Below are 22,602 nucleotides of genomic sequence, written 5' to 3'. Positions count from 1 at the left end.
CTCCCGAGTAGCTGGGACTACAGGCACCCACCACCACGCCTGGCTAATTTTTTGTATTTTTAGTAGAGACGGGGTTTCACCGTGTTAGCCAGGATGGTCTTGATCTCCTGACCTCATGATCCACCTGCCTCGGCCTCCCAGAGTGCTGGATTACAGGCAGGAGCCACTGTGCCCGGTCAGGAAGATAATTTTAAAGCCAGTTTGAAAGAACCTAAAGGAGGCAAAAGTGTTCACTTTCTTAGTTAACTGAGCTAAAATATATCAACTTTTTTTTTTTTTTTTTTGAAATGTAATCTTACTCTGTCACCCAGGCTGGAGTGCAGTGGCGTGATCTTGGCTCACTGCAACCTCTGCCTCCTGGGTTCAAGCGATTCTCCTGCCTCAGCCTCCCGAGTAGCTGTGATTACAGGCATACGCCACCACGCCCAGCTAATTTTTGTATTTTTAATAGAGACGGGGTTTCGCCATGTTGGCCAGGCTGGTCTCAAACTCCCGACCTCAAGCGATCTGCCCACCTTTGCCTCCCAAAGTGCTGGGATTACAGGTTTGAGCCTCCACGCCCGGCCTAATATACCAACTTTGTATGCTGACAATGAAGATATTACTCGAGTAAATAATATATAAAACATCTTTTACACTGGCTCATTATAAAAAATTACACAACTATACTCATAATAAATACTGAACATTTATTGGTTGGTTTTGAAAATGGGCATGACCTACCTTTTCCGAACAGCGTCTTGGCCCTTTCTACTTCTACCCAATGGGAATATGAAGAGGTTGAGAGCATAAAGGTTGAGCTGTCAGGGTCACATGTGCGTCAGAGGGACTAGGTCTATTTCTGCCTACAGATTTGGGTTTGTCACGTGGAATAGAGTCAAATTCTGCATTCGTCGGGGGAAAAAAGTGTTTATGAGAGCAAAATGACCTGAATGTGAAGTCATACAGGAGAATCCAACTGAGCAGGTGCTAGGAAGCCATGGCTTTCTTAACCCTCTCCCTCTATCTGCTTCAATCTGCTTCAACCTAAGCTTAGCAACTGTCATTCATTCATAGTCTATAATGTTTGTCCCTTGTGGGGTAGTGAGAAGACATGAGTAAACTAGAAGAAAATAAAAATGCTTTCAGTGAAAAGGGGCTTTCCTAACTAAACCTGAATGTGAGAAGGGAACATTGTTTTTTTCTTCCAACAACAAAGCTGCCTTACCTCCCATGAGGCTGACTGAGCCAGGTCTATCACATCAAAGGCAAAAAACCAACAGTTCCGTATGTGACAAGGTTTTGGGGGGATTACAATAATGTGAGTGAGTTTACTTTTAAACATAAAATTTCTTTCTTTTTTTTTTTTTTGAGACAGAGTTTTGCTCTTGTTGCCCAGGCTGGAGTGCAATGGCCCGATCTCGGCTCACTGCAACCTCTGCTTTCCAGGTTAAACTGATTCTCCTGCCTCAGCCTCCCAAGTAGCTGGGATTACAGGCATATGCCACCACGCCCGGCTAATTTTGTATTTTTAGTAGAGATGGGGTTTCTCCATGTTGGTCAGGCTGGTCTCGAACCCCCGACCTCAGGCTGGACCTCGGACTCCCGATCCGCCTGCCCTGGCCTCCCAAAGTGCTGGGATTACAGGCATGAGCCACCGCACCTGGCCTAAAACTTCTTATATATATCTTACAGTACTGAGAAGTTGGAGTGCCGCTACTTGTATATTTACTTTGTATTTTATTTCATTTTATTTTTTATTTTTGAGACTGGGTCTTGCTCTGTTGACCAGGCTGGAATGCAGTGGCATGATCACAGCTCACTGCAGCCTTGAACTACTGGGCTCAAGAGATTCTCTCATCTCAGCCTCCTGAGCAGCTGAGATTACAGGTGCATGCCACCATACCTGGCTAATTTGTTAACTTTTTGTAGAGAGGAGGTCTCACTATGTTACCAAGGCTAGTCTCAAACTCCTAAGCTCAAGCAAGTCTCCTGCCTCAGTCTCCTAAATTCTGGGATTACAAGCATGAGCCACTGCGCCCAGCCTGTATTTTATTTTTAATAAACCTTTAAAATATAATTTTAATAACAATAAAAGTTCATTATATTAGGCCTTAAAAATATAGAAAAATTGTTTGCTTTTTGTTTTCTTTTCCTTTTTATGATGAGGTCTCACTGGGTTGCCGAGGCTGTACTCAAACTCCTGGGCTCAAGTGATATTCCCGCCTCAACCTCCTGAGTAGCTATTACTAGAGAAACATACCACAGTGCACAACCAGAAAAGTATTTGTAAAGTTGGGGGGAAAAAAAAAATCACCAGGCCGAGTGTGGTGGCTCAAACCTATAATCCCAGCACTTTGGGAGGCCAATGTGGGAGGATCACTTGAACACAGGAGTTGGAGACCAGCCTGTGAAACATAACAAGACCCCATCTCTATTTAAGGAAATATATTTTTTAATTTAAAAAATCACCTGCTGCCGGCTGGGCGGATCACAAGGTCAGGAGATCAACACCATCCTGGCTAACACAGTGAAACCCCGTCTCTACTAAAAATGCAAAAAAACTAGCCGGGCGTGGTGGCGGGCGCCTGTAGTCCCAGCTACTCGGGAGGCTGAGGCAGGACAATGGTGTGAACCCGGGAGGCAGAGCTTGCAATGAGCCGAGTTCGCACCACTGCACTCCAGCCTGGGCAACAGAGCAAGACTCTGTCTCAAAAAAAAAAAAAAAAAAAATCACCTGCCTCCACAACAGGGACAAAAAAAATAAAAATAAAATAGGCTAGGCGCAGTGGCTCACGTCTGAAATCCTAGCACTTTGGGAGGCCGAGGCAGGCTGATTGCTTGAGCTCAGGGTTCAAGACTAGCCTGGGCAACATGGTGCAACCCAGTCTCTACAAAAAATACAAAAATTAGCTGGGCATGGTGGCGAACGCTTATAGTCCCAGCTTTCAGGAGGCTAAGGTAGGAGAATGGCTTGAGCCCACGAGGTCCAGGGTGCAGTGAGCCAAGATCACGACACTGAACTCCAGCCTGGGTGACAGAGTGAGAGTCTGTCTCAAATAAATGAATAAATTAATTTAATTTAATATAAAAATTAATTTTAAAAAATCACCTATGCTTGCTTCAGCGGCACATATCTAAAATTAGAATACAGAAAAGATTAGCATGGCCCCTGTGCAAAGATGACATGCAAATTCGTGAAATATTCCCTATTTTTTGTTTTGTTTTGTTTTTCAAGATGGAGTCTCGCTCTGTCACCCAACCTGGAGTGCAGTGGTGTGATCTAGGCTCACTGCAACCTCCGCCTCCTGGGTTCAAGGGATTCTCCTGCCTCAGCCTCCCGAGTAGCTGGGAATGTAGGCACCTGCCCCCACACCCAGCTAATTTTTGTATTTTTAGTAGAGACAGGGTTAGTAGAGCCACTCTACCCAGGCAAAAATGAGAATTGCAGTGAGTCTGTTCTCTCACCATATTGGTTAGGCTGGTCTCAAACTCCTGACCTCAGGGAGTCTGCCTGCCTCGGCCTCCCAAAGTGCTGAGATTACAGGCGTGAATCACCGCACCCGGCCAACATTTCCCATTTTTTTTATTTATTTTTTTTAATCACCTGTATTGCCACCACTCAAAGATAAACGATCACTTAAAAAATCTGGAAGCCAGTCTCAGTATTATTATTATTTAATTCAGGGAAAGAGACACAAATAGGTCCCAATAATCTCCCAAAGATTTTTTTTCTCAAGAATAGATCATTTACTCCCATAAACCAGAGATTCCTGAATGCTTTTTTGTCTAAGCATGTACTTAAAATATTTGCTCTGTACCTCTTCTCCCAAGAACAGAGTCTAAGCAGAATTGATATGGAAATACCTTAATCCAGCTATTAGTCCAGAGATGGCTCACCCATCCCTGCAAAAATCTTATTCACCTGATTCTGAGACACAGGGAAAATGAATGATTTCACCAGGATGTAGTAGTAAATGGGATCTAAAGAATAAAGGAAAGAGTTAAAGGGATGCTCTTATACTTTCCCCATCTAGAAGGAAGTAGAGGAAATGACCTGGCACTTCTTAATCTGTTTTGAGAACTGTGGTTCTACTGAAAGGTAAGCTCTGTTATAACCTTCAAACTGCCCTCAAATGCACCAAACATAAGCCAAGAATGAGAAAATGAGCACCCACTGGTCTGCATCTGAACCAAGTACAGAGGCCAGAGGATCTCCCAATGACCACTGCTCAAAAACCATCTCGGTAAAGGAAAGGATTCATTGTCAGGACTCGTACACACTGACATCCTGCTTTCCTAGGTGTACATGTATGCAACCCCACAGAACACCAGAAAAGTATTTTGTAAATATGCAATGAAGAAAACTTAAAAAGAGACTGGATGGAATATGTTTTCTTCCTAATAATAGAGATTGGCAGTTTGACTCTCACTGATATAACAGGTATTTTAATGGGCAACAATTACCTAGTGAAACAAGGAAGGTGAGTACTATATTCCCCTATGTCACGCTGAGTGTGTATAGAATGTTATAAGCAGGTCCCCATTCTGTGAAGCAGCTATCCTTCTGGGCACGCAACTGAAAGATGGGAAGAAACACAAGGCGGGGACTGGTTGCTCTGGAATAGGGTGGCATTGAGATGCTGAGTATTTTGAGCATGATGAAGGCAGGAAAGTAAAGAAACTTCAAGATTTCAGAGAGCAAATTATCTCTAATGAGCAAGGAATACCCATATTCCTAGGTCTCACGACCCAGCATAGAAACCATTCCAACCCAGTGACTCTGAACTGAATTTACAAGTGAAATAAAATACCTTTCAGTAAGTAGGGTTCAAGAATAACAGCTGGGGCCGGGCGTGGTGACTCATACCTGTAATCCCAACGCTTTGTGAGACTGAGGCAGGTGGATCACTTGAGGTCAGGAGTTCAAGACCAGCCTGGCCAACATGGTGAAACCCTGACTCTACTAAAAATACAAAAATTAGCCAGGCCTGGTGGCGGGCGCCTGTAATCCCAGTTACTCGGGAGGCCAAGGGAGGAGAATTGCTTGAACCTGGGAGGTGGAGGTTGCAGTGAGCCAAGATCGTGCCATTGCACCCCAGCCTGGGTGACAGAGGGAGACTCCGTCTCAAAAAAAAAAAACAACAGCTGGGCTAGTGACAAACTACACTGGGATTAGGGTCTAAAGAACTGGGATAGAGCCCAAGCCTCTAACCAGAGAGTATTTCCTTATCTGTAAAGTAGGAATAATAACACTGCCTTTGACCACCTACCAGGGTAGTGTGAGACTAAAAGGAGAGAGAATAAGAAAAGTTTTAGAGCACACTAGAAACCAGGAAGTTCTACATACATGTGAAGTACCATTTTATGAAAAGAAAATAATTTTTTTTTTTTGAGACGGAGTCTTGCTTTGTTCCCCAGGCAGTGGCGCAATCTCTGCTCACTGCAACCTCCACCTCCTGGGTTCAAGCGATTCTCCTGCCTCAGCCTCCTGAGTAGCTGGGACTACAGGCGTGCGCCACCACGCCTGGCTAATTTTTTGTATTTTTAGTAGAAAAGGGGTTTCACTGTGTTAGCCAGGATGGTCTCCATCTCCTGACCTCGTGATCCGCCCGCCTCAACCTCCCAAAGTGTTGGGATTACAGGCCTAAGACACTGCACCCAGCCAAAAATGAGAATTTCTGTGAGTCTGTTCTCTCATCTGTGGAAAAAAAAAGTTCAGATGATCTCTAAGACCCTGTAACATTGTAGGTTTCCATATGAACTGAATGTTATTCTGAGTCAAAGTAATTGTAAGAAAGGTTCTATAGTCATTAGTCTAGATACTGAAAATGGCCACAAAAGAGATGTGTTTGAGAGGGCACGGTTCCTGATTTAGGTGTTTTTTTCTGAAAATAAAAAAAGAGTCAGAGGAAGCTGGGTGTGGTGGCTCACACCTGTGCTGGGATCAGCACTTTGGGAGGCCGAGGCAGACAGATTACTTGAGGCCAGGAGTTCGAGACCAGCCTGGCCAACATAGTGAAACCCCGTCTCTACTAAAAATACAAAAAAATTAGCTGGGTGTGGTAGCATGCGCCTGTAATCCCAGCTACTTGGAAGACTGAAGTACAAGAATTGCCTGAACCCAGGAGGCAGAGGTTATAGTGAGTGGAGATCGAGCCACCACACTCCAGCCCTCTTGACAAAGTAAGACTCTGTTTCCAAAAAAAAAAAAAAAATGGGGTCAGGAGTTGAAGAGTAAATGCAATTTTTTAAATCCCAAGTGACAGGAGGCAGTAAATGCAATTTAATGTCAGCCTGAAGACATGAAGAATACCTTAGCTTTCTTAGCTTTCTTTTCCTTCTATTGTGTAATCAGATAAAGTACAAAAGACACCAATTGTATTTCATCATCAAGCAATCACATACATTTAACTGGAAAGCACAGAGAATCCTTGCACTCAATCACAAAAACCTGTAGTCTAGTTATGAAGACAAAAGCACAAGCAAAACAGAAGTGATACCAAAAAATGCACAATATAATTAATACTACATTACACTGTTAGGTTGGGAGTGTCGGAATTTCTTGAAAATACATTTGAGCAATTAACTAGTCCATGAAAATCACCTTATTCCAAATTCTTGCAATGAGATCTTAATGGTGTCTAGAAAGATGAGGTGTTACTGTCTGCTTGTCTACACAGTTAAGAGCCAATATGTAAAACATAAAGCTCATGAGGCCGGGCGCAGTGGCTCACATCTGTAATCCCAGCACTTTGGGAGGCTGAGGCGGGTGGATCACGAGGTCAGGAGATCAAGACTATCCTGGCTAACACAGAGAAACCCCGTCTCTACTAAAAATACAAAAAAAAAAATTAGCTGGGCGTGGTGGTGGGCGCCTGTAGTACCAGCTACTGGGGAGGCTGAGGCAGGAGAATGGCGTGAATCTGGGAGGTGGAGCTTGGAGTGAGCCAAGATGGCGCCACTGCACTCCAGCCTGGGCGACAGACAGAGACTCCATCTCAAATAAATAAATAAATAAATAAATAAATAAATAAAATAAAGCTCATGAGCAATCTAAACAGCTGTCACTAAGTTCAAGTACTAAAGCGCGGTATTCCAGCCTAAACTCTATGGCATTCCCTGGCTTCCTGACCCCATGACAGAAAATATGCAGTAAGCTGGAAGTGTTATAGAAGACATTACCAAGAAAAGAACACAATGGTCACTTCTTACCAATATAACAGAGGAAAAAGGAAGCTGTATAAAGCAGTACCACACAGCTGGATATTTTGGAAAACATTTTTTCACAGTACAAGAACTGTTATTCATAATCATGGCTTTAAATCAACAGAAAAACTACTACATATAACATCTAACGGGCCAGCCGAGATGGCTCATGCCTGTAATCCCAGCACTTTGGGAGCCCAAGGCAGGTGGATCACCTGAGCTCAGGAGTTCAACATCAGCCTGGGTAACACGGTGAAACCCCATCTCTATTAAAAGTACAAAAAGTTAGCCGGGCATGGCGGCAGGCGCCTGCAATCCCAGCTACTCGAGAGGTTGAGGCAGGAGAATCTGTTGAACCCAGGAGGTGGAGGTTGCAGTGAGCTGAGATTGCACCACTGCACTCCAGCCTGGGTGACAGAGCAAGACTCTGGCTCAAAAAAAAAAAAAAAAAAAAAAAAAAAAAAAAAAAAAAAAATCTAGCAAGTATTTTTCTTTTCTTTTTTCTTTTGAGACAGAGTCTCACTCTGTTGCCCAGGTTGGAGTGCAGCGGCATGATTACAGCTCACTGCACCCTTGCATCCTTGACCTCCTGAGGTTGGGTGATCCTCCCACCTCAGCCTCCTAAGTAGCCGGGTTAACAGATGCACACCACCACACCTGACTAATTTTTGTATTTAAAAAAAAAATTTTTTTTTAATTTTTCTTTTTTTTTTTTTTTTGAGATGGAGTCTCGCTCTGTCGCCCAGGCTGGAGTGCAGTGGTGCAATCTCGGCTCACTGCAAGCTCTGCCCACCAGGTTCACGCCATTCTCCTGCCTCAGCCTCCAGAGTAGCTGGGACTACAGGCGCCCGCCACCACGCCTGGCTAATTTTTTTGTATTTTTAGTAGAGACAGGGTTTCACCATGTTAGCCAGGATGGTCTCGAGCTCCAGACCTTGTAATCCGCCTGTCTCGGCCTCCCAAAGTGCTGAGATTACAGGCATGAGCCACTGCACCCGGCCTAATTTTTCTATTATTGCACCTCTAGCTACAATAATTTTTGTATTTTTAGTAGAGATGGGGTTTTGCCATATTGCCCAGGCTGGTCTCAAACTTCCCAGCTTAAGCAATCCTCCCACCTTGGCCGCCCAAATTGCTGGATTACAGGTGTGAGCCACCACATCCTGCTGGCCATTTTTTTTTTAACCCCAACTCATGATTGAATGGCTGCTAGCTCTCCTCCTCCTCCTCACCTTGTTATTTTCCCTTCCAATCACTCTTGTTTGAACGCTTGATGCTTCTTCTCTTATCAAATGCTTTCAAGGAGAGGAAGTGACAGCATCAAAGTGCCACACCACAGCATTCTGACCTTGACCTTGGCCAATGTAAATCTTACAAACAGCCTTGCTTCTTAGTTTTACATGGCCTCCAGATATCGAGAATAATTCAATCACCAAAAATAATAGGACAAGTATATACTGTCATTAAATGTTGGTGTTTCCCCCCGCCAAGATACATTATACGTGAAACATCTACTTATTTCCTCACTAATATGACATTATACTTAATGTCCAGTGTACCCATTTTTTTCAGGATAGAAAACTTTCAGAGCTTCTCTCCATTTCCCCTCTCCCTCATCAATTAGCCAAATATCTTTTTGCTCTAAAATCAGTGCATGTCTCTGATTTTATAAACAAATTACCGATTAACTTTTTAGCTCAGTTGTTCTTGACCAATTTTCTGTCCTAGCAAATCTGAGGGGACAAACATATTTCTTTCTACCTATACTCATGGCTCACTAATGAAAATAAACAGTAAGAGAGACATATATAAGATTGAAAAAAATCCAGGGCAGCTTCTGGTACAAGGAGGGCTTCCTCTGATGGAAAACTGCCACTTTATTTATTTTTATTGAGATGCAGTCTCACTCTGGGGCCCAGCCTGGAGTGTAGTGGAGCATTCTCAGCCCACTGCAACCTCTGCCTTCTGGGCTCAAGCGATTTTCATACCTTAGCCTCCCGAGTAGCTAGGACTACAGGCGCCCACTACTACGCCTGGCTAATTTTTGTGTTTTTAGTAGAGACAGGGTTTCGCCGTGTTGGCCAGTCTGGTGTCAAACTCCTGACCTCAAGTGATCTACCTGCCTTGGCCTCCCAAAGTGCTGAGATTACAGGTGTGAGCCACCATGCCTGGCCCGAGAATTGCCACTTTAACAACCAAATTTCTAAAAGGTTAATCCGCAGGCGTTAAAGACACAAAAGTTGAAGAAACAAGAAGACATAGCAAACTACTTCAGTATGTGGTTTTTTACCCATGAAAGATGTATTAATAATCATTATGATGGTGGCTCACAGCTGTGATCCCAGCACCTTGGGAGGCTGAGGCCGGCGGATCATGAGGTCAGGAGATCGAGATCATCCTGGCTAGCACTGTAAAACCCCGTCTCTACTAAAAATACAAAAAATTAGCCAGGCGTGGTGGTGAGCGCCTGTAGTCCCAGCTGCTCGGGAGGCTGAGGCAGAAGAATGGCGTGAACCCAGGAGGCAGAGCTTACAGTGAGCCAAGATCGCGCCACTGCACTCCAGCCTGGGCAACAGAGAGAGACTCCATCTCAAAAAAAAAAAAAAAAAAAAAATCATTATGAAAGGGGAAAAAAAGAGCCACTGTCTCAAACTTTATATCCTAAGACTCTCTCAGAAGTCCCCTACCCAATCTAAAATGTCCACAGCAGCAGTAAGTTTGAGCTCACAGTAATAACATTGAGTTACACAGTGGCTGGAAGAATTTTTTAATAAAGATTTTAATAGTTATTTTCTGAACTGTCCAAAATAATTAACTGTTTGCTCTAACTCTGAGGTGCTCTGTGCTAAGCTAGTATCTTGGGCCAAAGAGACATGATAGAAACAGAAAAACAGGCATCTTTCAGAATGACCATGATACAGACGCTGCTCTCCTGAGAGAGGGACTGGAGTAGAGTTACAATAAGCCTGAGGGCCTGGAGTACTAGAATCTGGAGGCAGCAGCAGGAGCTAAGAATTCTGTAGGGGAAAAGTCACTCAAACGCTCATTTCCTGCTGGGCAGGGTGGAGCTTGCTGTCAGCTTTTTCTCCAATACGTGCACAAATCATTGGGTAGTGTTCTAAGATGAGCAGTTTTTTACTTCATTAAACAGCTGCGAGTAACGAAGGGAACCCTAAACCATAAAGAATTTTATGGATGTGGATCTCCTCTAACACAAGTTGTGGTCTCCTCTAATGCTTTGGCTAAAAAAGGAGGAAGGGAATGTCATAGTAACTGCAAAAGTTAGGACTCTGACCTAACTTTTAACAACAGACATATGGAGAATGAATGTGTTCCAAGCAGACTTACTTCTTGTATCTTAAGGAATACCAGAGACCACAAACACATTACAGGGTATTCCAGGAATAACACATATTCAAACTTAATACAATACTGAGCGGCAAGGGTGGACCACAGCAGCTGACTTCTGAAACATGAAAAATAAAAGTAGCTATACGAATAGTGGGAGAGAGGCCGGGCATGGTGGCTCACGCCTGTAATCCCAGCACTTTGGGAGGCCGAGGCGGGCGGATCACAAGGTCAGGAGATCGAGACCATCCTGGCTAACATGGTGAAACCCCGTCTCTACCAAAAATACAAAAAATTAGCTGGGAGTGGTGGCAGGCGCCTGTAGTCCCAGCTATTTGGGAGGCTGAGGCAGAAGAATGGAGTGAGTTCAGGAGGTGGAGCTTGCAGTGAGCCGAGATCACACCACTGCACTCCAGCCTGGGTGACAGAGTGAGACTCCATCTCAAAAAAAAGGAATAGTGGGAGAGAAAATTATTTCAAGGTTTTTCTGTATTGTCTAGGCATTTAAAGAAAGAAAACAAAATGACAAAGCAAATTATTTCATAGACCCCCACTGATTTTTTGTTAATTTGAGAGAAATTGTAGTTTGTCCATTAAAAATAAACAAAAGAATAAACTTTTGGCCAGGCGCAGGGCTCACGCCTCTAATCCCAGCACTTTGGGAAGCCGAGGCGGGCAGATCACGAGGTCAGGAGAATGAGACCATCTTGCCTAACATGGTGAAACCCCGACTCTACTAAAAATACAAAAAATTAGCTGGATGTGGTGACATGCGCCTGCAGTCCCAGCTACTTGGGAGGTTGAGAAAGGAAAATTGCTTGAACCCAGGAGGCAGAGGTTGCAGTGAGCTGAGATTGCACCACTGCACTCCAGGCTGGCGACAGAGCGAGACTCTGTCTCAAAAAAAAAAAAGAGGCCAGGCGCAGTGGCTCACGCCTATAATCCCAGCACTTTGGGAGGCCAAGGGGGCGGGTCACCTGAGATCAGGAGTTTGAGACCAGCCTGGCCAACATGGTGAAAGCCCATCTCTACTAAAAATAAAAAATTAGCCGGGTATGGTGGCACGCGCCTGTAGTCCCAGCTACTCAGGAGGCTGAGGCAGGAGAATCTCTTAAACCCCGGAGGCAGAGGTTGCAGTGAACTGAGATTTCGCCACCGCACGGTAGCCTGGGTGACAGAGTGAGACTCAGTCTCAAGAAAAAAAAAAAAACAAATTATCACTACAGTTGATCAGAAGGCAATCACTCCAATATACACATGCAGGACACCGGTAAATACTATTCAGCTGCTAATTAAATTTCATTATATTAAATAAACATTTTTTACTTTACTGTTAACAAATATTTTCCTAGGCTGCAGGGTAAGAAATTACACTGAAAGGTGATATCCGGCTTCTCTCCAAGGAATTACTAAGGGGAAGAAAATACTTTAAATCAAATGAAAGGCTGGGTGCAATGGCTCATGCCTGTAATCTCAGCAGTTTGGGAGGCCGAGGTGGGTAGATCATCTGAGGTCGGAAGTTTGAGACCAGCCTGGCGAACGTGGCGAAACCCTGTCTCCACTAAATATACAAAAATCAGCCGGGCACTGTGGTGCATGCTTGTAGTTCCAGCTACTCGGGAGGCTGAGGCAGGAGAATCGCTTGAACCCAAGAGGCAGAGGTTGCAGTGAGCGAGATCGTGCCACTGCACTCTGGCCTGGGCGTTAAGAGTGAGACTCCATCTCAAAAAAATAAAATAAAATAAATAAATCAAATGAGAAACATGTAGAAGTGTTTCAAATATCTTTCCCCTCATCCCTGTCTTCCATTAAGGTTCTGGATCTTTTAGGGCCTGCCATTGTTGGTAGGTAATTTGGGAAAGTGACCTTGGTCTAGACAATGAACAGCTGGATTTTCCTCCTTTGAAGTTAACACCATCACTCTGAGGGATGTTGAATCAATCTTCCCAAAGTTTCTTTTCTTACTAAAGTATTTCCCATTAAACTACGGCATCCTTGATAGAATTTATTTTCTAACATGAAAGTGAGATTAAAAAGATGACTCAAAAAGAAAAAAGAGAGTCTGGGCGCAGTGGCTCACACCTGTAATCCCAGCACCTTGGGAGGCTGAGGCGGGTGGATCACGAGGTCAGGAGATCCAGACCACCCTGGCTAACACAGTGAAACCCTGTCTCTACTAAAAATAAAAAAAGAAATTAGCTGGGCCTGGTGGTGGGTGCCTGTAGTCCCAGCTAGTCAGGAGGCTGAGGCAGGAGAATGGCGTGAACCCGGGAGGCGGAAGTTGCAGTGAGCCAAGATCCCGCCACTGCACTCCAGCCTGGTGACAGAGCGAGACTCTATCTCAAAAAAAAAAAAAAAAAAAAGAAAAAATATGACTACTTCTGCAATAAGGCTGAAAAAAAAAAAAGCTACAGAATGACTATGCATGTCCTGCAGAGGGACCCACTAGGTAACTAGCAGTACAATGAACATGACACTCAATAGCTTTCATTACACCATTTTCTTTTATTTTTTGAGACAGAGTCTTGCTTTGTCACCCAGGCTGGAGTGCAGTGGGGAGATCCCGGCTCACTGCAACCTCTGCCTCCTGGGTTAAAGCAATTCTCCTGCCTCAGCCTCCTGAGTAGCTGGGATTACAGGCGTGCGCCACCACGCCTAGCTAATTTTTGTATTTTTAGTAGAGACAGGGTTTCACCATGTTGGCCAGGCTGGTCTCAAACTCCTGACCTCAGGTGATCCACCCACCTCAGCCTCCCAAAGTGCTGGGATTACAGGAGCGAGCCACAGCACCTGGCCTTCCTTACACCATTTTCTTTCCCCAATAAATTCTTGTAGATCTTAGGCTGTAAGTCTCCGTTTAAGGAAATGAGACCAACAGGAGCCACCAAAGCGAGGACCCTCAACTATCTAATGGTCCCAGAAGCCAAGGCCCTCCACACCCACCTCATCGTCACTGTCAGACGTCTCCGAGTCTGACGAGGCTGCAGGCTGACTCACAGGCGGCTCCTTCTCCTCAGAGTCACTGCGCTTTCGCTTTGCCAGGGACAGGAGCTCCTAATGGGACAAAAATAGGCACATCAGTTTTGTTCAATAGAGAAAGAATATCCAAGAATAATCAAATGCCCACCCTCTCTAGATCTTTTTTATATTTTTGTGCTTTCAACTAAAGGACATTGTCACAGGCACTTCTATCTGCATGAACAGACTGACTGCTAGGATTCCAAGGTGCTGAAGAAATGTTTACAAAATCTGCCCCACCTTTTTAATGGATAATATATGTCTGAAGTTGGACAGGAACTGGAACCAAACTGGAGGCTATCCCCAAATTGTTCCTGATTCTACCCTAAACAACAGAAGCACTGATTCTCTGGGACTGGTAAGAACCACGTTTACAAAGGTAACCTAGTCACTGTTTTAACTGGTTTAGTATTTTATGGTAAAATTGGCATTTGTGGGGCAGTTTTGAATAAGCTTACAAACTGTAATTTCTGAGGTCATTTTATATTTTGAATACTTAAACCAGAAAAAAAGTGTCCAGTGTTTAATCCAGTTTGTGACAACAAGCAGTAAGTGTGCTGGCCACTACACCAGAATCCTAATTTCACAAGCCCTATTCTCCCAATTCACCACCTCTGCCTTGTCCTGGTCATTCAAGGGCGATGACAGTAAGAAGGAAGTACCATTAAGTAAGCCATGACTACAACCAAGATTTGCTCTGTCACATGGTTCCCTTCGCACTTGAAGTCTCCCCAACTCAGTCCAGTCACTCAAAAACGCAACAAAAGGTTACTTGCTCTGCTTTCTGCTAATACCAATACCAGTCCACAATTATACTGTACTCACTAGATGCCAGGTACTTTTCTTTTTTATCTTTTTTTTTTGAGACAGAGTCTCGCTGTGTCGCCCAGGCTGGAGTGCAGTGGTGCGACCTCAGCTCACTGCAAGCTCCGCCTCCTGGGTTCAAGCCATTCTCCTGCCTCAGTCTCTCGAGTAGCTGTCAGGTGCCCACCACCACGCCTGGGTAATTTTTTTTTTTGTATTTTTAGTAGAGACGGGGTTTGACCACGTTAGCCAGTATGGTCTCGATCTCCTGACCTCGTGATCCTCCCGCCTTGGCCTCCCAAAGTGCTGGGATTACAGGTGTGAGCCCCCACACCCGGCGCAATGCCAGGTACTTTTCTAAACATCTGATATTTAATCTTCACAACAACGATATCATTACCATTTAAAGATAATGAAAAGAGATTTTTTTGTTGTTCTTGGTTTTTATTGTTTGTTTGTTTCAAGATGGAGTCTTGCTCTGTCACCCAGGCTGGAGTGCAGTGGCGTGATCTCGGCTTACTGTAACCTCCGCCTTCCGGGTTCAAGCAATTCTCCTGAGTCAACCTCCCGAGTAGCTGGGACTACAGGGGCGTGCCACCACACTTGGGTAATTTTTTGTATTTTAGCAGAGATGGGGTTTCACCAAGTTGGCCAGGATGGTCTCGATCTCCTGACCTTGTAATCCGACCACCTCGACCTCCCAAAGTGCTGGGATTACAGGCGTGAGCCACCATGCCTGGTCTCTTATTGTTGTTTTTGAGACAGAGACTCACTCTGTTGCCCAGGCTAGAGCGCAGTGGCATGATCTCGGCTGACTGCAGCCTCCACCTCCCAGATTCAAGCAATGCCCATGCCTCAGCCTCCCAAGTAGATGGGACTACAGGAGAATGCCACCATGCCTGGCTAATTTTTTTTTTTTTTTTTTTTGAGACGGAGTCTTGCTCTGTTGCCCAGGCTGGAGTGCAGTGGCGTGATCTCAGCTCACTGCAAGCTCCGCCTCCCAGGTTCATACCATTCTACTGCCTCAACCTCCCAAGTAGCTGGGACTACAGGCACCCACCACCACGCCTGGCTAATTTATTTATTTTTTTTATTTGAGACGGAGTCTCGCTCTGTCGCCCAGGCTAGAGTGCAGTGGCACAATCTCGGCTCACTGCAAGATCCGCCTCCTGGGTTCACACCATTCTCCTGCCTCAGCCTCCCGAGTAGCTGGGACTACCGGTACCAGCCAAGCCCAGCTAATTTTTTTTTTTTTTTTTTTTTTTTTTTTTTTTTTAGTAGAGACGGGGTTTCACCGTGTTAGCCAGGATGGTCTCAATCTCCTGACCTCGTGATCCGCCTGCCTTGGCCTCCCAGAGTGCTGGGATTACAGGCGTGAGCCACTGCACCCGGCCATGCCTGACTAATTTTTGTACTTTTAGTAGAAATGGGGTTTTGTCATGATGCCCAGGCTGGTCTTGAACTACTGACCTCAAGTGATTCACTCGCCTTGGCCTCCCAAAGTGCTGGGATTACAGGTGTGAGCCACCACACCAGGCCAAGAAACTAAGGAGTTTAAGTAACTTACCCAAGCTGTGTAACTTACCTAGTAACACAGCTGGTACGTGACAGAGCCAGGATTCAAACCTCGGCAGACAGAATCCTGGCTCCTAACTGAGTCATAGTTTACTAGTCTAAAACATTTTTCCCTTCTGCCAAAAGAGAGAAGATACAGCTAATAAACACTAGTAGTAATATTCCTTAATGATGATGGTGCTATACAATTATGGATCAAGTGCCAAGACAGACTGTAAAATAATAGACTGCTACAAAGTATCTGTTTTATTCTTCCAGTCTCTATTTTAGGAGTATATCCTCCCTCCTTGGCTAAAATGAGAAATGACCTTCTCAGATTAAACAGCTGACTCTCTTGTTGATAAACACTCATAAAATGTTAACTCTTGCCATTTCACTAGAGAGAGTTAACATACTAACTTCCCGAAACACTGAAATCATTGTCTGCTTTCTCATACCAAAATGGTAACTCTATGGACCAAATGCAAATTATATCAACACTTGTGTGTTTATAGTCATTTTAAAACCTGAGGTAAACTGGGCGCGGTGGTTTACACCTGTAATCCCAATACTTTGGGAGGCCAAGGTGGGAGGCTTGCTTGTAGAGACCCAGTCTCTATAAAAACAAAATAAAACAAAACAAAAAACCCAAACTTGAGGTCTAATTTATATATATTTTATCCTTTCTGATATACTTTTCTAATATACTAATACATATAGTTCTACGAGTTTGACAAATACTTGAAACCATGACCACAGTCAAGATCTTTATCTTCTCTGATATAAAGAAGATCTAATCTCTTCTCTTACCCCTTCAGGTTCACAAATACACTAGTATTCCTGTTTTGATACCAATTGATTATAACAGAGATTTGGATTTGCTATTAATCAAAACACAGTAGACATCTGCTAAAAGTTACTGTAGGAGGAGGCTACAGGCAGGAGAATTACTTGAACCCGGGAGGCAGAGGTTGCAGTGAGCCGAGATCACGCCACTGCACTCCAGCCTGAGCGACAGAGCGAGACTCCATCTCAAAAAAAAAAAAAAAAAAAGGGTTACTGTAACTAAAGTAAGACATTAGTACTGCTGGCCAGGCGCGGTGGCGCACGCCTGTAATCCCAGAACTTTGGGAGGCCGAGGCGGGCAGATCACGAGGTCAGGAGTTCGAGACCATCCTAGCCAACATAGTGAAACTCCGCCTCTACTAAAAATACAAAAAATTAGCCGGGCATGGTGACGTGCGCCTGTAATCCCAGCTACTCGGGAGGCTGAGGCAGGAGAACTGCTTCAACCCAGGAGGCGGAGGTTGCAGTGAGCAGAGATCGCTTCACTGCACTCCAGCCAGGGTGACAGTGAAAGACTCCATCTCAAAAAAAAAGACAATAGTACTGCCTTCCTGTTAAGGAGGTTCCACTCCATATCCCATCATCTACACTCTATAGTTCTATCATCCCTCAATTCTCTCATCTTTATACATCCCTTCTCCCATTCCCTGGCAACCAGAGACCTGTTTTCTGTCCCTATAGAACATCATATAGATGGAATCATATAGTATCTTAGCCTTTTGAGTTTGGCTTCTTTCATTTGGCATAGTGCATTTGAGATTCATTCACATTACAGCATGTATCATTACTACAGTTTGTCTCTATTTTTGCTAAGTAGTATTCCACTGTATGAATGTATCACAGTTTGTTGAACCATTTACCAGCTGAAAAACATTTGTGCTAGGTGCAGTGGTTCATGCCTATAATCCCAGCACTTTGGGAAGCCAGGGTGGGAGGACCGCTTGAGCCCAAAAGTTTGAGACCAGCTTGGCAACATAGCATGACCTCGTCTTTACTTCAAAAAAAAAAAAAAAGAAAGAAAGGCCGGGCGTGGTGGCTCACGCCTGTAATCCCAGCACTTTGGGAGGCCAAGGCGGGCGGATCACCTGAGGTCGGGAGTTCAAGACCAGCCTGACCAACATAGAGAAACCACGTCTATACTAAAAATACAAAATTAGCTGGGCGTGGTGGTGCATGCCTGTAATCCTAGCTACTCGGGAGGCTGAGGCAGGAGAATTGCTTGAACCTGGGAGGCAGAGGTTGCAGTGAACTGAGATAGCGCCATTGCACTCCAGCCTGGTCAACAAGAGCAAAACTCCATCAAAAAAAAAAAAAAAGTGTGGTAGCAAACAGCAACAACAACAATAAAACATCTGAGTTGTTACCATTTGGGTAACAACTGTACCATGTACAGTCTTCTATGTAAACATTAGTTTTTACTTCACTTGAGTAAATACCTAGGACTGGGATTGCTGGGTTATATAGTAATACGTTCATGGTCTATACCATTACCTTTTTTCCCATATTACTTTAATGTAAATTTATAAGCTTTAAAGACTTCTGGGCTGGGTGCAGTGGCTCACGTTTGTATTACCAGTACTTTGTGAGGCTGAGGCAGGTAGATCACTTGAGTGTCCCTGGCCAACATGGTGAAACCTGATCTTTGCTAAAAATAGAAAAGTTAGCTGGGCATGGTGGCACACACCTGTAGTCCCAGCTACTCAGGAGGCTGAGGTGGGAGAATCACTTGAGTCTGGGAGGTGGGGGTTGCAGTGAGCAAAGATCATGCCACTGCACTCCAGCCTGGGTAACAGAGTGAGACTCTGTCTCAAAAAGGCAAAAAAGAATTCTGGTAAGTAATCTCTTCTCTGACCCCTTCAGGTTCACAAATGCATTATTATGCCGGTTTTATATTTTTATTTATTTATTTTTTTTTGAGACGGACTCTCACTATGTCTCCCAGGCTGGAGTATAGTGGAGTGATCTCGGCTCACAGCAACCTCCGCCTCCCTGGTTCAAGTGATTCTCCTGCCTCAGCCTCCCAAGTAGCTGGGACTACAGGCGCACGCCACCACACCCAGCTAATATTATTGTATTTTTAGTAGAGACAGGGTTTCACCATGTTGGCCAGGATGGTCTTGAACTCCTGATGATCTGCCCACCTCAGCCTCCCAAAGTGTTGGGATTACAGGCGTGAGCCACCACAGCCAACCATAGTATGCCTGTTTGTTTTTCTTTTTTTTGTGAGACGGAGTTTCACTCTTGTTGCCCAAGCTGGAGTGCAATGGTGCGATCCCGGCTCACTGCAACCTCGGCCTCCCGATTCAAGCAATTCTCCTGCCTCGGCCTCCCAAGTAGCTGGGATTACAGGTGCACACCACAACACCTGGCTAATTTTTTGTATTTTTAGTAGAAGTGGGGTTTCACCATGTTAGCCAGGCTGGTCTTGAACTCCTGATCTCAAGTGATCCACCGCCTCGGCCTCCCAAAGTGCTGGGATTACAGGTGTGAGCCACCATGCCCAGCCTAGTATGCCTGTTTTAATACCAATTCGTTACAACAGAAATTTGGATTTGCTATCAATCAAACCATAGTAGACATCTGTTAAAAGTTACTGTAACTGAAGTGTTAAGACATTAGTACTGCCTTCCTGTCAAGGAGGTTCCGCTCTACATACTGAAAACCTAGGCCGGGCGCAGTGGCTCACGCCTGTAATCCCAGCACTTTGGGAGGCTGAGGCGGGCAGATCACGAGGTCAGGAGATTGAGACCATCCTGGCTAACACAGTGAAACCCTGTCTCTACTAAAAATACAAAAAATTAGCCGGGCGTGGTGGTGAGCACCTGTAGTCCCAGCTACTCGGGAGGCTGACGCGGGAGAATGGCCTGAGCCCGGGAGGCAGAGCTTGCAGTGAGCCGAGATTGCGCCACTGTACTCCATTCAGACTGAGTGACAGAGCAAGACTCCGTCTCAAAAAAAAAAAAAAAAAAGAAAACCTAACAAACAGCTCTCCTTCATCAACGAACAACTGCATCTGATAACTACAATCCCTCTTCTACTACATTAAATACCATATTAACAATAGTATGGCCAGGCACAGTGGCTCATGCCTGTAATCCCAGCATTTTGAGAGGCTGAGGTGGGCAGATCACAAGGTCAGGAATTCAACACCATCCTGGCCAGCATGGTGAAACCACATCTCTACTAAAAATACAAAAAATTAGCCAGGCATGGTGGCGTGCACCTGTACTCTAGCTACTCGGGAGGCTGAGGCAAGAGAATCACTTCAACCTGGCAGGCAAAGGTTGCAGTGGGCCAAGATCGTGCCACTGCACTCCAGCCTGCGCAAGAGTGAGACTGTGTCTCAAAAAAAAAAAAAAAAAAAAAAAAAAAATATGGGCCAGGGACACTGACTCACAACCACAGTCCTAGCACTTTGGGAGGCCGATGAGGGGTGATCGTTTGAGCCCAGGAGTTCAAGAGCAGTCCGGGCAATGTGGTGAAACCCCATCTGTACAAAAAATCCAAGAACTCAGCCAGGTGTGGTGGCACATGCCTGTAGTCTCAGCTACTCAAGAGGCTGAGGCATGAGAATTGTTTGAGTCTGGGTGGTTGAGAGTGCAGTGAACCACTTCACTCCAGCCTGGGAAACAAAACAAGACACTGCCTTAAAAAGAAAAACCCGGCCGGGTGCGGTGGTTCACGCCTGTAATCCCAGCACTTTGGAAGGCCGAGGCAGGTGGATCACGAGGTCAGCAGTTCGAGACCAGCCTGATCAACGTGGTGAAATCCTGTCTCCACTAAAAATATAAAAGAATTAGCTGGGCGTGGTGGCGGGCGCCTGTAATTCCAGCTACTTGCGAAGCTGAGGCAGGAGAACTACTTGAAACCGGAAGGCAGAGGTTGCAGTGAGCCGAGATTGCACTACTGCACTCTAGCCTGGGAACAAGAACAAAACTTCGTCTCAAAAAAAAAGAAAAAAGAAAAACCCGCTGGACGCAGTGGCTCACGACTGTAATCCCAGCACTTTGGGAAGCCGAGGTGGGCAGATCACGAGGTCAGGAGTTCAAGACCAGCCTGGCCAACATGGTGAAACCCCGTCTCTACTAAAAATACAAAAAAATAGCTGGGCATGGTGGCAGGCGCCTGTAATCCCAGCTACTTGGGAGTCTGAGGCAAGGAGAATCTCTTGAACCTAGGAGGTGGAGGTTGCAGTGAGCCGAGATCACACCACTGCACTCCAGCCCAGGTGACAGTGCGAGACTCTGTCTCAATAAAAAAAAAAAGAAAAGAAAACCCACAATAGTATGGAGACAGCAAAGACTCTCTTAACAGTGTGAAAGATACAAGACGCACTTCCCACAACTTGAGGATTGTATAGGAAGTTACTGGGAAAACTCACAGCAAGATTACTTTTTTGTTCAGTCCTTTATATTCTTTTTGTTTGCTCTTGGAGACGAAATCTTGGTCCGTCACCCAGACGAGAGTGCAGTGGTACGATCTTGGCTCACTGCAGCCTCTGCCTCCCAGGTTCAAGTGATTCTCCCACCTCAGCCTTCCGAGTAGCTGGGACTACAGGCATGCACAACCACGCCCAGCTAATATTTTGTATTATTAGTAGAGACAGGGTTTCATCATGTTGCCCAGGCTGGTCTTGAACCTCTGAGCTCAGGCAATCTACCTGCCTCATCCTCCCAAAGTGCTAGGATTACAGGTGTGAGCCACAATGCCCAGCCAGTCCTTTATATTCTATTGAATATAAAGGACTCATAATAGCTGAATAGACCAATATGCAACAAAAAAGTCTTCCCACCCAGTCTCTACTAAAAATACAAAAATTAGCTGGGGGTGGCGGTGTGTGCCTGTAGTCCCAGCTACTCAGGAGGCTGAGGCAGGAGAATTGCTTGAACCCAGGAGGCGGAGGCTGCAGTGAGCCTAGATTGTGCCACTGAACTCCAGCCTGGGCGACAGAGCAAGACTCCGTCTCAAAAAGAAAAAAAAAAAGAAAAGTCTTTCCAACACCACACACATAAAGAGACCATCAGATTAGAGGCAATCAGTTAATCAGTTCGAGATGACCTACCTAACACTTGTAGTAAAAAAAAAAGTCAATCTGGCCAGGCATAGTGGCTCACAACTGTAATCTCAGCACTTTGGTAGGCCAAAGTGGGAGGATTGTTTAAGGCCAGGAGTTCAAGACCAACTTGGGCAACACAGTAAGACCACATCTCTATAAGAAATTAAAAAAAAAAAATTAAGTCCATCTGAAACTGATCCATACACCAGAGGTAAATCCATCTGCAACTCTCTCCTACCAGCCAACTTCACTGTGCCACACTGGTTGAGACAACATTTCATGTGTCTGGTGAATATCTCTTACCATTGTCCCTGTATTTCAAGCTATCCAGTGAAAGCCTTCCCTATTTATCTCGACATTCCTCTAGGGGAATGGTGCAGGGGGTGCCAGCATGGTGTATCAAATGAAAGCTGAACTAAAGATCTACTTGAAATAATGCCAATGCCCAACCTACTTACTATAGGATGGCTGTGCAGAGATGTCGCATCTGGCTTCTACAGCAGTTTCATTAACATTGCTTAAAAGCCATATTTAACATTAAATATGGCTCAGACTGCCAAAACTGAGACCACAAAACAAGGCAAGAAAGGAGAATAAAAGCCCATATGAATAAATCTCAACAGGTTTTATAGCTAATTAGCATGTTGAGATCTTTCTCACTCATTCCACTAATATAACTGTCACCAACTACCAGCTAAGGCGACCAAATATCCTGGTTTTCCCAGGACTGTCATGGTTTTAGCACTAAAAGTCCTACATTCTGGGAAACTTCTCAGTTCCTGGCAAAC

General features: G+C 44.9%; 1 protein-coding gene and 1 non-coding gene across 2 annotated transcripts in view; one reads left to right on the top strand and one right to left on the bottom strand.

The window, feature by feature from the left end:
* RTF1 (RTF1 homolog, Paf1/RNA polymerase II complex component) overlaps positions 1–22,602 on the bottom strand; it is a 68,605-nt gene that overhangs the window by 32,144 nt on the left and 13,859 nt on the right. Inside the window, exon 2 of the mRNA XM_024232678.3 lies at positions 13,480–13,590. Coding sequence (XP_024088446.1) covers positions 13,480–13,590 — 111 coding nt within the window. The remainder of the gene's footprint in view (positions 1–13,479; positions 13,591–22,602) is intronic.
* LOC112129132 (U6 spliceosomal RNA) lies at positions 3,095–3,196 on the top strand. The gene has a single exon (XR_002911560.1). It is a non-coding gene; the product is annotated as a U6 spliceosomal RNA (small nuclear RNA).

Source organism: Pongo abelii, chromosome 16 (genome assembly GCF_028885655.2).
Source record: "Pongo abelii isolate AG06213 chromosome 16, NHGRI_mPonAbe1-v2.0_pri, whole genome shotgun sequence".
NCBI classification, from domain to species: domain Eukaryota; kingdom Metazoa; phylum Chordata; class Mammalia; order Primates; family Hominidae; genus Pongo; species Pongo abelii.
This window is presented reverse-complemented; position numbering and strand designations above follow the sequence as displayed.